Below are 13457 nucleotides of genomic sequence, written 5' to 3'. Positions count from 1 at the left end.
CCCCCTTCTCTCCCTTCTACAGCCTTTCTCTTGGTGATGTCATAGTGGCTGTGCGACCCTGGGCAAATCATAGGAACCCCTGGATATTCTTCCTAATCAAGGCCCAATTCTATGGCTTTGTAAGCATTTATGCCACTTTCACAAGCTGCTCACTATCCCAGGGTAAATCACTTCACCTCACTAGGCCTCCATTTTCATCATCTACAAAATTAGGGGTTGGATTACAAAATGCAAAACAGCCACTTTGATTATGCAAATTTTAAATCTTTTGCACAACCAAAATCAATGCAACCAGAATAAGTAAAAGGAAGCTGTTGATTAGTGGAGGGGGGAGGACAGGATCTTTGTATGTAACATCTCTGATATAAAAGTCTGATATACAAGATATACGTGGAATTCAAACAAAAATATATATAATGTAAGATATATGTAATATTGTGTTATATATGTGTGTATACACACATATATTAATAATTTAGTAACTTTTCTCACATAACTTCAGAATATTTTAATATAAATTAAGTTTATATTAAACTAAAAGTAATTTCCCAATAACTAAGTGATCAGAGGATATGAACAATTTTCAAAAGAAGAAATGCAAACTATTAATAACCATATAAAAAGGAACAAATGACTAATATTAAGAAATTAAATTATAATTAATTTAAAGCAACTTAAAATTAAAGCAACACTGGAGTTTAACTTCAGTTTTCAAATTTGCAAAGGTGGTAAAAGATAGAAATAGTCAATGCTGAAAGGACTATAGGAAGTCTAGCACACTTATTAACTGCTAAAATTGTTGATTGGTCTAACTGCTCTGGAAAACAATATGAAGTTATGTGAGAAAAGCTGCTCAATTATTTATACTTACTATACTTAAATATACATAGTAGTCATATATTAGTTACTAAACTACTCATATCCATAACCCCACAACTGGGTAGATAACCCACAGAAGTCAAAAGATAGAAAGAAAGGTCCTGTAGATGCCAAAATGGTCATAGCAACACTTTTTGTCATAGCAATCGGTGAATGGCTAAATAAACTGTGATATGTGAATGCAAGGGGACCTTGTTATATCATGAGAAACAATGTCCGTGTGAGATTATGAAGTCAATGACGGCAATGGAATATTATTGTACCATAAGAAACAATGAGAGATGGCATAATGAAGTGGAGAGGGAGGTGGCCTCAGAGTCAGGAAATTAAGGGTTCAAGTCCTACTTCTGACACATACCAGCTGTGTGACCCTGGGCAAGTCATTGGGTCATCTAGAATAAACCCCATCATTTTAGAGATGAGGAAACTGAGGCCCAGAGAGGAGGAGTAACTTGCCCAAAGTTAAAAAGGTTGGAAGAAATATAGTTGGGATTCAAATCAAGGTTGTCTGAGTACAAATCCTTGCATACTATCCACTATGCCAATGTTCTGGGCAACTCTTGAAGACTTTAAAATATAATGAAGGTGCTAACTTGCATTAATAGAGAGTTTCCTCCTCTAGTCTGCTATGCCAATGAAATCACATTTCTAATGTGGTCTAATCACTATCCCTATGAAATAGCAAATATGGAAAATTCATTCATTCATTAAGACTCAAACTGATATGAAACAAAGAAAATGGAACCAAGAAAATATACACAGATACTACAGTACTATATTTAAAACGTGCACTAAGAGGCATCTGAAAACATGCTTTCATCTATACTCAGAGTTCATTAGTTCTCACACTGGAGGTAGATAGCATTTTTATCATGAGTCCTTTGGAATTATCATGGATCATCATATTGATCACAGTAACTAAGTCTTTCACTGTTGATTATCATTACAATATTGGTGTTACTGTGTGCAATGTTCTCATAGCTCATCTCACTTCATTTTGCATTGGCTCATACGAGTCTTCCTGGGTTTTTCTGAAACCGTCCCCTTTGTCATTCTTACAGCTCACCACTATTCCATCACCACCATATATCACAACTTGTGTAGTCATTCCCCAATTGATGGGTATCTCCTCAGTTTCCAATTCTTTGCCACCATGAAAAAAGAAAGCTGCTATAAAAATTTTTGTACGTATGGTCCATTTCCTTTTCCTTTGACATCTTTGGGGTACAGACTCAGTAGAAGTATTGCTGGGTCAAAGAGCATGCACAGTTTTATAGCCCATTGGGTGCAGTTCCAAACTGCTCTCCAGAATGGCTGAACTAATTCACAGCTCCACCAACAGTACATTGTTAATATACTCATTTTTCTACATCCCCTCTAGTATTTGTCATTTTCCTTTTCTGCCATCTCAGCCAATCTAATGGGTGTGAGATAGTATCTCAGAGTTGTTTTAATGTGCATTTCTCTAATTATTAGTGATTTAGAGCATTTTTATATAACTATTGATAGCTTTGATTTCTTTTTCTGACAACTTCCTCTTCATATCCTTTGACCATTTATCAATTGAGAAATGGCTCTTATTTTCATCAGTTGCCTCTATATTTGAAAAATGAAAGTTTATAAGCCCTCTGAATTAAAATTAAATTCAATGGTCTTTACTCCAGCTGAAGAGGTCCAGGACAGACAGATGCATAGAACTTCAGAACTGGAAGGAATCTCAGGGGCTAATAAGTCCAACCAGACCAAGAATACCCCCAATAAGTGATCGTTCTACCTTAGGAAGAAAGGGAACAAGTATTTTAAGCACCTACTCTGTGCCAGGCAAGTGTGCTTTACAAGTATTATCTCATTTGATCCTTACTACAACCATGGGAGGTTGGTGGTATTATCGTTAACATTTTATGGTCAAGGAAACTGAGGCAGACAGAGATTAAGTGATTTGTCTAGGATTACACAGATCTTCCTGATTCCAAGCCCAACACTCTATCCTCTGTGCCACCTAACCCTACTCTAAAGACTTCTAGTAAAGTTGCCCATTTTCCTGGTTCTATTTCCATGGCTCCAACTGATGGGGCATTTTTTCCTGACATCAAGCCTTAATATGTCTCTTTGAAACTGCTGCCTACTTCTCTAAGTACTGCTTTCTGTGGTCAAACAGAACAAATCTATGTGACAAGTCCACTCTCATGCCCACAAGGCTGCTCTCATGCCCAATCTCCAAGCTTTCTCCAATGTCAATTCCCCTTGCTCCCCACTTGGTCCTTCCATGCCTCCTATCAATCTTGAGGCCTTTCATCATCCTAGCTGCACCTCTCTAGTTTATCAATGTCCTTCCTAAAATGTGATAGCCACACCTGAACCCCATAGTCTAGATGCTGTATGACCAGTACCCAGCAGTGTGCTGATAAACGCTTAACCACTGGCTGGGTCTGGGTGTGTGAAATGCACCCATGACACTTTTAAGTTTAATCTGAATCATTAATATTTTCTCCATCATTTTCTTAAGTCTAGGCAATCAGCAAAACAATCAACCAAGTCCTGATTTGGAGCATTTGCAGGTTTCTGAGGAGTAAATGCTTATGCTGAAAATGTAACAATCAGCTCTCTCCAGCTATTGAGCTGCTCTTGCAGACCCCTGACCAGGGTACTGCAGTGGATAGGGCCGTCATCTTCCTCTCTCTAGACGCTGTATTGCTCTTAATGAAGTCTAATCTGCATTGTCTGATATAGTATACTTTCCTTTCAATACAGAGATTGTGACTGCCCAGTGGAATGCTATATACCTCATCTGATCATTTCTGGGTCAGTTTTACTTAACTGTTTTTCTTTGGTATAGTAAGAGGGTTGGAAGCACAGATCAGGAAGAGACTGTGACATAAATAAAACCCAAAAGGTATTAATAAAACTCTAAAAATATCATTTGAAAGGACTGGACTAGATCTCTAAGGTCCATTCTGATTCTAAATCCTATAATTCCTACCAACACCTTCCTATCTCAGAAACTCAGCCTATGGTAATGTCTACACTCATATCTAATGTAGGATTTTACTCTTTACATTACCTCAAAGACTACAAAACAGTCCACTTTTGTAGGGAAATAATCACTATGCCTTACAAGAGGCAGTGTCATCTAATTAGAAGAACACCAAGGTCAAGTCCCCATTGACTTATTATATGACCTTGGATAAGTCACTTCCCCAAATCTAGGTGTGTTTCCTCATCGATAAAATGGAAATTAGTAATTCCAGTCCACGGCACAGAAATCAAGCATAATAACATTTGAAAACATAAGAAGCAGGGGGCAGCTAGGTGGCACAGTGGATAGAGCACCGGCCTTGGATTCAGAAGGACCTGAGTTCAAATCCAACCTCAGACACATAACACTTAGTAGCTGTGTGACCCTGGGCAAGTCACTTAACTCCCATTTCCCAACCAAAAAAAAAAAAGAAAAAGTAAGAAGCACAAGAGATTATTCTAAAGGAATAGAGAAAGAAAGTCTGGGCTTGCCTCCTTAAAAACACCAAAGATTTAAGATTCCAGACCTCTTGCCTTCATTCCTAGGTTTGTTCTTATGCCCTAGGCATAGAGTTGGCACAGAAAGGCTGCCTTATATAGTGAAAAAAAAAATCCGGATTAGGATGTAATTGAAAAAGTCCTGGATTTGGAATTAGATTAATTAGGTTTGAATCTCACACTTGCTGTTTACAACTTGTGTGACCTTATACAAGTCCCCAAACCTCTTTGGGCCTCAGTCTTCTCCACTGAAAGGAAGGGCAGCTAGGTGGCGCAGTGGATAGAGAACAGATACTGAAGTCAGGAGGACCTGAGTTCAAATCCGGCCTCAGACCAAACACTTGACACTAGTTGTGTGACCCTGGGCAAGTCACTTAACCCCAATTGCCTAAAAAAAAGAAGAAAGAAGGTGGGGAGGAATGTTTGAACCAAATAATCCAGTCTCTTCCAACTTTAAAGCCTATAAACCTATGAATAGGAGACCTAGGTTTGAGCCCCAACTCTGCCCCCCAATTCCCTGGGTTACCTTGAGAATGTCACTTCTCCTTTGTAGATGTCTATACATATATATATATATATATATATGTATGTATGTATGTATGTATGTGTGTATGTCTATATATATATGTGTGTGTATGTATATGTATGTATGTATATGTGTATGTCTATATATATATATATATATATATGTATGTATGTATGTATGTATGTAAGCTATTACCACCGTGGAAAGTCAACCCAACCTCTCACTCCAGCTCACTCAGCCCTCTCATGCATATCACTGCTGTTAATCTTTTTTTTCCAGGCCCCAATCACTGGCATCTGCATGCTTCTTCTATGAAAATCTTTTATATGAACTGGAATTTGGTTATGTAAACTTTATGACAACATCACTGCTGGGTGAACAGCTGGAATGGGAAGGAACAAAGGCAACAGGTTTTCTTTAATCCCTACCAAACGGAGAAAATAGTTAGCCAGTCCCTTGCTGCCACTAAACTGTCCAGAGAGATTATTAGCTGTAGCTGAATCCAGAACTGGGAGCCCTTGAAAGATTCTAGCCCAACCCAAAGGGGTTCAAGGCAGCCTACCCCTGAGATATTCACTCAAACACCCTGGCATCTGCCCTTTCCTTTAGATTCTAAGCAAAGCTGATCTCCAAGACAGAACCATAGAACAATATAGCCAGAAGGGAGTAGACCTGCATATACTGAATGTTAAAACACAGAATGTCAGAGCTGCAAGAGACCACAGAACACAGGATATAGAATGTTAGAGCTTTAAGGACCCCTGGACAAAGTCTAATACAAAACCATAGTTTGCCAGAGGTGGAAACTGAGGCCTAGATAGGGGAAGTAACTAGGCTAAGTAGCTACTGAGCTGTGGAGCTGGGAATGGAACCCAGGAATCCTGACTTCTAATCCACTACTCTTTCCACTAAACCACACTGTCTCATGCCAAGCCAGTCCACGTCTTTGGAGAGGGATGGTTTTCAGAGCAGACAAAGGACTTCATGGACAGATTCAAGAGACATGAAGAATCACCTCCAAACCCAAATACCAAAATATCTCCCTCATCTTCAGACACCTATCTGAAAATCCATCATGAATGCTTCCCCTCTCTCTCAAGTTAAGCATTACCCCTTTTTTCTATTCCTCTTTTCAAGTATACATTCCCCTAGTGGAAATCAAGCCTGTTATTATCAGTCGTTAATACCTCAATGTGAACGAGTTCACTAGGGCACTTCCAACAGAACTGCTGGATCCAGTCCAGAAGAGTGGATGGGAACTTGGGGGGAGAAAAGGAGTGATGATTTTGAGTCCTAGAATACTGTGTTGTGAACAGGTCTGGGTGAACACCTAAGTTGGACATAGGAGGAGCCTCTGAGTGGACTGGAGCTAAGCTAGGAACCTAAGAAGGAAAAGAGGGCTGAAATGAGAATGCTTTGGGCCTCCACCCTTCTCACTCACTTCACTCCCCACTTAAAGGCCCAACTCCCTATTCCTCTTCCCTTGATAAAATCCAAATGCCTCATGAAACCATTCCTCAGTCCTTTGATTGCTAGTCCCCTCCTTCCCAAACTACCTTGTACTTAACTTCTTTGTATAGATTTGCATTTATTAATTTTATATTTATGCTCTCTATATGTTTATATGTACCTGCCTCTCCATTTATAATATAATCTTTACAAGCAGGGATTGTTTCATTCTTTGTACCTTTATCCCTGGTACCTAACTGCCTAGAACATATCAGATGCTTAAGAAATTCTTGTTGATTGATTAATTTGTATTTGAGGTTCCCTACAATCTGCAGCTCCTTAAACTTTCCAGCCTTGTATCATCATACCACTCTCTTTCAAGTGATCTGCATCAAACTGGACAACTAGTTAGCCCCTAAACATATCTCTCACATTCACACCTCCTCCATGAAATCTTCCCTGGAGGAACACCCAAAGAGAAGGTTTCTCTCTCTCTCCTTTGACGCCTCCCCCCCCCACAAGAATAACATGGTTTGTACCTGTCTTAAGCCCTAAGTTCTATTTTTATTATAGTTACTGATGTTACAAGTCATTGATATATGACTGATAAATAAGCAAGAAGGAAATAAGCATTTATTAAGTGCCAACTACATGCCAGTTAATATGCTGCACACTGTATACATATTACCTCATTTGATCCTCACAATAACCATGGGAGGCAAGTGCTATTATTAAAATCCCCATTTTACAGTTGTGGAAACTAAGGCAGACAGAGGTTAAGTGAATTGTCTAGAGCCATACAGCTAGCAAGTATCTGAGGTCACATTTGAATCCAGGTCTTTCTTATTCCAGGTCCAGCACTCCATCCACTGGACCACCTAGACAGATAAACTACACACACACACACACACACACACACACACACACACACACACACACGATAGATGATAGATATAGATATAGCTGCTGCTACATATCTAATACATATGGTTCTATCCAATAAGTTGCTAAGTTTTTTTTGGTTTTACCACCATCTCTCATATTAATCTTTTTCTCTCTAATCACAAGGCCACCACCTTACTTTAGGCATTCATCATCTCTGAACTGGTTTCCCTGCCTCCAGTCTCCCCATTTCAATCCATCCTCCATACAGTTACCAAATGGGTGTGCCTAAAGCACAGCTCTCCCCATGCTACTGTCCTGCTCAAGAAGCTTTAGTGACCCCCTATGACCTCTAGAATAAAATACAAACTCCTATTTGGACATTTAAGATCCCTCCCAATCTGGTTCCAAATCCTGTCGCGTTCTTTCCACATCTTTCACATCCTCTCTCTCAGCTCAAGCACCATTTCCTACAAGAAGTGCTTCCTGATATTCCCAGGTGGTCCACCACCAATTACTTTGAATTTACTTGTCTGTATATGTGCTGTTTCCTCCCACTTTTATATAAGCTCCTTGAGGGCAGAGACATTCATTTTGGCTTTTTGTTCTCCTCAGGGCTTATCACAGTATCTGGCAAATAGTAGTCGCTTAATAAGTATCTACAGAATTGAATTAAAAACGTGGCTATAGAGTCTGCAAAACCTGGATTCTAGTTCACAGATGAGCTGCAGACATCACATGGAAAGAATTTCTGTATACCAATGAAATTACAAGTCTAGATTAAAAAAGCTGGGGGTGGGAGGGAGGATTGCGTCATAGCCTTTTTACTACACCATGAGATTCTTGAGAACCAGGCAATATTATTTACCTCTCTCACCCTCAGGGTCTAGCATCCAACTTGGCTAGGTGCTTAATATTTCTAAAGGCTGTTTATTGAACTGGGGAAGGGAGTACAAAAAGGAAAGAAGTCAAACCAGGCCCTGCATTATTTTTGTCCGGGCTGCTTCAAACTGGCTGTATATCTCCTTTCCCCAATTACTAGGTCTGCGGAAGTCCCTTCTTTTCTTTTTAAACTTTTTTCTTTCTTCATTATAAACTTAATGAACATTTCAGTATATAAAAAAGAACAAAAGTGAGGATTATATATGAAAAATTGTAAGCTTCTGTAACATAGAGTTGTGGATACATGTTAAATTTAATGTAACAGTAAGATGACCATCCTGCTTGTCTTTATCTCCTTCTGAACTTCCTTCTTCTCTTTTCTGGATGTTTAAAAAATGTTTCATTAATGCTCTTTTGTTTCTTATCTTTTTACATCACTATCATTAGCCACCAACTCCTCCCCTCCCCCAACAGAAGCCTTCCCAGTATAATGAAGCAAAACAAATCTACCCACTGGCCACATCTGAAAATCCATGTCTCATTCTTCACTCTAGTCCATCACCACCTTGCTAAGGGGTGGGAAACATGTTTCATCATTAGTCTTCTGAAGTCATGATCGGTCATTGATCAGAAAGTGTTTCAAAGTTGTTTTCCTTTACATTATTAAAATTGTTGTATAAATTATTCTGATTCCCTCCCTTTCTTCAATGCTCAGTTCAAGTGTTCTAGTCCTGTATGAAGCCTTCCCTGACCATGTCCACTCCTCCCATTTTTTGTAGACTTTGTCTGGCCTTACCATTTATCACTCCTCTGTATCAGGGTTGTCTGTACGTAGCTTTCCCTAACATTAGCCTGTGAGCTTCAAAGACAATGTATTCATTTATTTTCTTACGCCTAGAGCTAAGCACATAGTAAGTGCTTAATAGAAGTTTGTTGAATTGAATTTGTTGAATTAACCTTAGGCAGCTTACTTCTTCCCATCAGCCTTGGCTTCCCTACCTGTGAAATGAGGAGGATGACCTAAATGATCTCTCAGGTTCCTTCCAGCTGTAAGCCTCTATGGTTTTATCATTGCTCCCTCAAAAACCTTCTCATTCTCCCAGCTTCCTTATTTCTGTTGAGGGTACCATGGGTTTCCTGATCATGAGTCATCTTTGGCTCTTCCTTCTACCTCAACAGCCACTAATTATTTGTTGTCAAGCCTTGTTCATTCTAATTCCAACAATGTCTCCAATATATAACCTCTTCCCTCCCCTAACATGACCACCTCCCTAGTCTGATCCTTCAACATCTGCCTTCACAACTATTTTAAGAGTCCTTTCAAATGAACTGCCTGTAACCTCTCCTCTCTCCAATTCATCTTTCACATAAAGGCACAAATAATCTTCCTAATGCACAGGTCTAACTATGTCTCTCCACTTCTGTAGATCCTTCTGGGGAACCCCCATGTTACTAGAATAAAATCTGAACTCCTCAGCCCCACCTTTAAACCTTTCCACTACTAGACTCCACCTCACCTTTCAAGCCTTATTTACTCCAAATCACACATTCTACCTTCTTGCAAAATGGACAGCTAGCTGATATGAAACTCAACCTGCCACTTCCCAGCTCTATGAAGTGCTGCAAGCTGCCATCCCTTGGCCTCTCCAGATTTCAGAATCCTCCTCTTGAATGCTCTCCTCCGGCCCCATCACCCCATAAACCTTACTGTACTTTATTGCAGGCTGTTTAGTGGTCTCTCCCTCCTCAGATTTCCCCAGAGTACTTGTTTTGGATATACCTTTGCCACCCTTCCCCATCTTACCCTAGCCTAATCTTAATTGTGGACATCTTATCTCCCCAAGTAGACTTTGAGTTCCCTGGCTTCCTTTTATTCCCAAGTAAAAGCTATCTTTTACAGGAAGCCTTTCTAAACCTCTCTTAATTCCTTTTTATCTTGTATTTATCTTGCTTTGTATATATTTGTTTGCATGTTGTCTCCTCTACTAGACTGTGAGCCCCTTGAGGGTATTTAATAAGTGTTTACTGACTGATTGATTGATTGATTGAGAGGAGGAATGGTATCATTTTCATATTTGTATCTCCATCCGGTACCTTCAACCAAATAAGAACTTCAATGCAATAAACACTTATTTAAGTACATGAACACCTACTGTCAAGGCACAATGATAAACACTAAATAAAATCTCTGTTGAATTAAATTAGATTCTACCATCCTTCCCAGCTCTAGCATTTTTGCATTCCAAGGTCTCTTCATCTTCTGGTATTCTACATTCATGAGATCACAGATTTAGATCTGGAAGGCATCTTATAGGTAATTTAGTACAGCGGCCACATTTTCAGATGAGGAACATGATGTACATAGAGGTTAAGTGATTTGTGCGATATTGGCAAAGGCAGGATTTCAACCCAAGTCTTCCTGGTTCAGAATCCAGCACTCTATCTGCTACAAAGTTCTTAGGTTCCCTGAGATTCTATGTTCTAAGCACTTCTCAGATCTGACACTTTGCATTCTGTGTTTGGAAGTCCCTCCAAGGTCTAAAATACTCCATTCTAAGGAACCTTCCCCTTCTCTCATATTCTAGGTTCTAAGGAATTTCCTTGCTGACATTCTAAGCTCCAAGGAGTTTCTCTGCTCTGACATTCTAGGCTCCAGGAGGGATCTCAGCTCTTATATTGTAGAGCCTAAGATGCGTTCCAGCTCTGATATTTTGAGTGACTTTACGATTCTAGGGACTTGGTCATCATCTCCCTGATGGCAGAAAGGAGACCCTGGTTGGGGGAGGAAGAAGGTAGGAAGGAAAAGAAAAAAATATATACATGAGGGAGGGAGGGAGGAGAGAGTATCTCCTCTCTCCATTGCCTGAACTTTACCTTGCCCACATACAGGGGCTCGGTACCCGTGTACTCTTCCACCACGAAGAATTGGTTCCAGACCCAGCCTCGCTTTACACGACCACTGGCTAGGGCTCCGTCGTCTTCCTCTGGCCCTGATATGGCTGGGGTCCCAGAAGCCCACAAGCTTCCCAGAAGCAAAAGAAGGGGAGGCAGCAACAGCGGCGGCAGAGACAAGCTGGCCCCCACAGGCCTCCCCCTGGCTCCGGAGCACGGCCTCCTCATATTTCTCCGTGGTGGGAACCGGGCGCAGGCACATGGACGGAGAGGCTGCGCCCCAGGATGCACCTGAGCCGCAGTCACATATTGGTCTCAGGCCCCCCGGGGGGCCAAGGTCAGGCCAGTGCTGGGGCACCTGAGCTCCTCATGGCACGTCTGATTGGCTCAGTGCGGCCCCGGATGGGGCGGCCGGGGCAGGATGGACTGAAGCACTGACCCCGGGGGCGGGGCGCTGGCGCGGCGCCCAACAGGATAGGGGATCACCGCTCGCATCGGAGGCCCCCCACTCCGGGCCTGGCGACTCCGCGCCCCGCTCGGCGACGGTCTCGAGATCACTCAGAAACTCCGCTCTTGCCCGGGCTACGCCGGGCCATCTCCAGGCTCCGAGGCAGTGGTTGGGGAATGGACGCTTCAGGCTCGTGGCGGAGTCTTCCTTGGGCCTGGTCAGGGTGGCAGACTGTTGTCTGGGGGGCCCACTCCAGGAGCCTGAAGGAAAGAGAGAGATGTCAGTGGCAATTTTGCCAGAGGACACTGACTGCCCTTTCCCCACGAAGCCCTGCCTCCCCTTTGCCTTCCTTTCACTCACTCTATATGTGGGACTCTTTGCCACTTGATTTACTGCCTATGTGCACTTGAGCAAATGTTGTCGCCCCTCTGGATAAACTAAATGATCTCCAGAGTTCCTTTCAGATCTAAATCCTATGGTGCCTCTTCCCTCCAGTCCTCCCTTTCCTACCAGCCTTCCTTTCCCCTAACCCTATACCACCAGACCACTACCACTATTATACATTCACATACTCACACACACAACCTTCCCTAACATTCATCCCAAGGAGCCTTTCCACTAAATCAGTAGCTTGGTATAGTTGGTTGGCTTAAAAGTCAGGAGACCTGGGTTCTAATCATAGCTCTGTCACTAACTTCTTACTGACCTTGGGCCAGTCACTTTCTAGGAACTTTACATTCTCCCTCTGCAAAATACTAATCTGGCTAGTCTCTCAGGTACTTTCACCTCAAATATTTTCTATACCAGGATGGCGAACCTGGGGCCTGGAGGCCACATATGGCCTTCTAGGTCTTTGGGTATGGCCTTTTGACTGAATCCAAATTTTACAGAACAAATCCTTTTATTAACAGAATTTGTTCTGTGAAGTTTGGATTCAGTCAAAGAGCTGCACCCAAGGACCTAGAGGGCCACATGTGGCCTTGAGGCTGCAGGTTCCCCACCCCTGCTCTATACTATGATTCACCTCTTAAAGTTGAGGCTGGACCCTATGAACCTCAGAGTAAAGATGACCCTGCCCTCTTGAAGAAAAGACCCTAATGTCTCTTTTGCCCTAACCCATCAGTCATCTCTGAACTAATTTTTATTCTCCATCTGAGATGCAGCCTTGGACAAGGCCTGGACCAAATTATACAGTTAGCAAACCCTGGATTATCAGAACTGGGAGGGACCTTAGAACAGAACAAATGTTTCAGGGGGAATGAATGAATGAATGAATGAATGAATGAATGAATGAATGAAAATGCATTTTGAGGAGATAACACCTGAGGTAGCACTGAACTGAGCCTTGAAAGATATCAAGTTGATGGTAAAGTAGCTATGCCTTATCTATAAAAATATAGTCTCCTGAAATGTATTCTTTCCTCCTCTCTCTGAGCCAAGCAGGTCCACCCAGAAGCTATGACATTTATGGGGTTTGAATGGTGGGGACTCAAAAGGAATCTTTATTTAAGAGGGCATGACTGGGAAACTGAGGAAGAAGTATGTCTATAAATCATCCCCAGGCTAGCTGAGATCCAGGACCTGACACCAATATTTACAGATCAAGGTTTTATTCCCTACATTCAGGCCCCAGTTGAAATAAGACTGGAATTATAGACAAGGAATGGTCTCTGACACACAAGCCTTCATTCTGGGAATGTTATGACTCTCTGGGGAATGGCTAGAGGGCCCAAGAAAGCTCCCTTAGCTCTGTCAGGTAGTTCCAAACCCCATCACTGCTCAACAGGGAGATATTATGAGGAAGAAAGGACTGGGAGGTGGCTTGAGGCCTCCTCCCATGGGAAGTAAGAAAGGATATAGAAGAAGCAATGATGGAGAAGAAACAGGAATACCTCCTTCTATTCAGCTATACCAGTTTCCTTACCAATCTCCAGAGCCTCTCCTCAGTGGAGGAATTCCACAGCTGGCCAAAACTAGGAATTCCTG

The 13457-nt window shown here is 41.7% G+C and overlaps 1 protein-coding gene across 1 annotated transcript in view; it reads right to left on the bottom strand.

Moving 5' to 3' along the window:
- The window catches only part of CDH22 (cadherin 22), a 147675-nt gene that overhangs the window by 90166 nt on the left and 44052 nt on the right, over positions 1-13457 (bottom strand). The window contains 1 exon segment of the mRNA XM_078150057.1: positions 11006-11731. Within this exon segment, the coding sequence (XP_078006183.1) occupies positions 11006-11251 (246 nt within the window). The 5' untranslated portion in view covers positions 11252-11731.

Source organism: Phascolarctos cinereus, unplaced genomic scaffold, assembly GCF_003287225.1.
Source record: "Phascolarctos cinereus isolate Bilbo 61053 unplaced genomic scaffold, phaCin_HiC Scaffold_2;HRSCAF=192, whole genome shotgun sequence".
Taxonomy (NCBI): Eukaryota; Metazoa; Chordata; class Mammalia; order Diprotodontia; family Phascolarctidae; genus Phascolarctos; species Phascolarctos cinereus.
The sequence above is the reverse complement of the archived record's forward strand: the minus strand, read 5'-3'. Positions and strand labels throughout refer to the sequence as shown.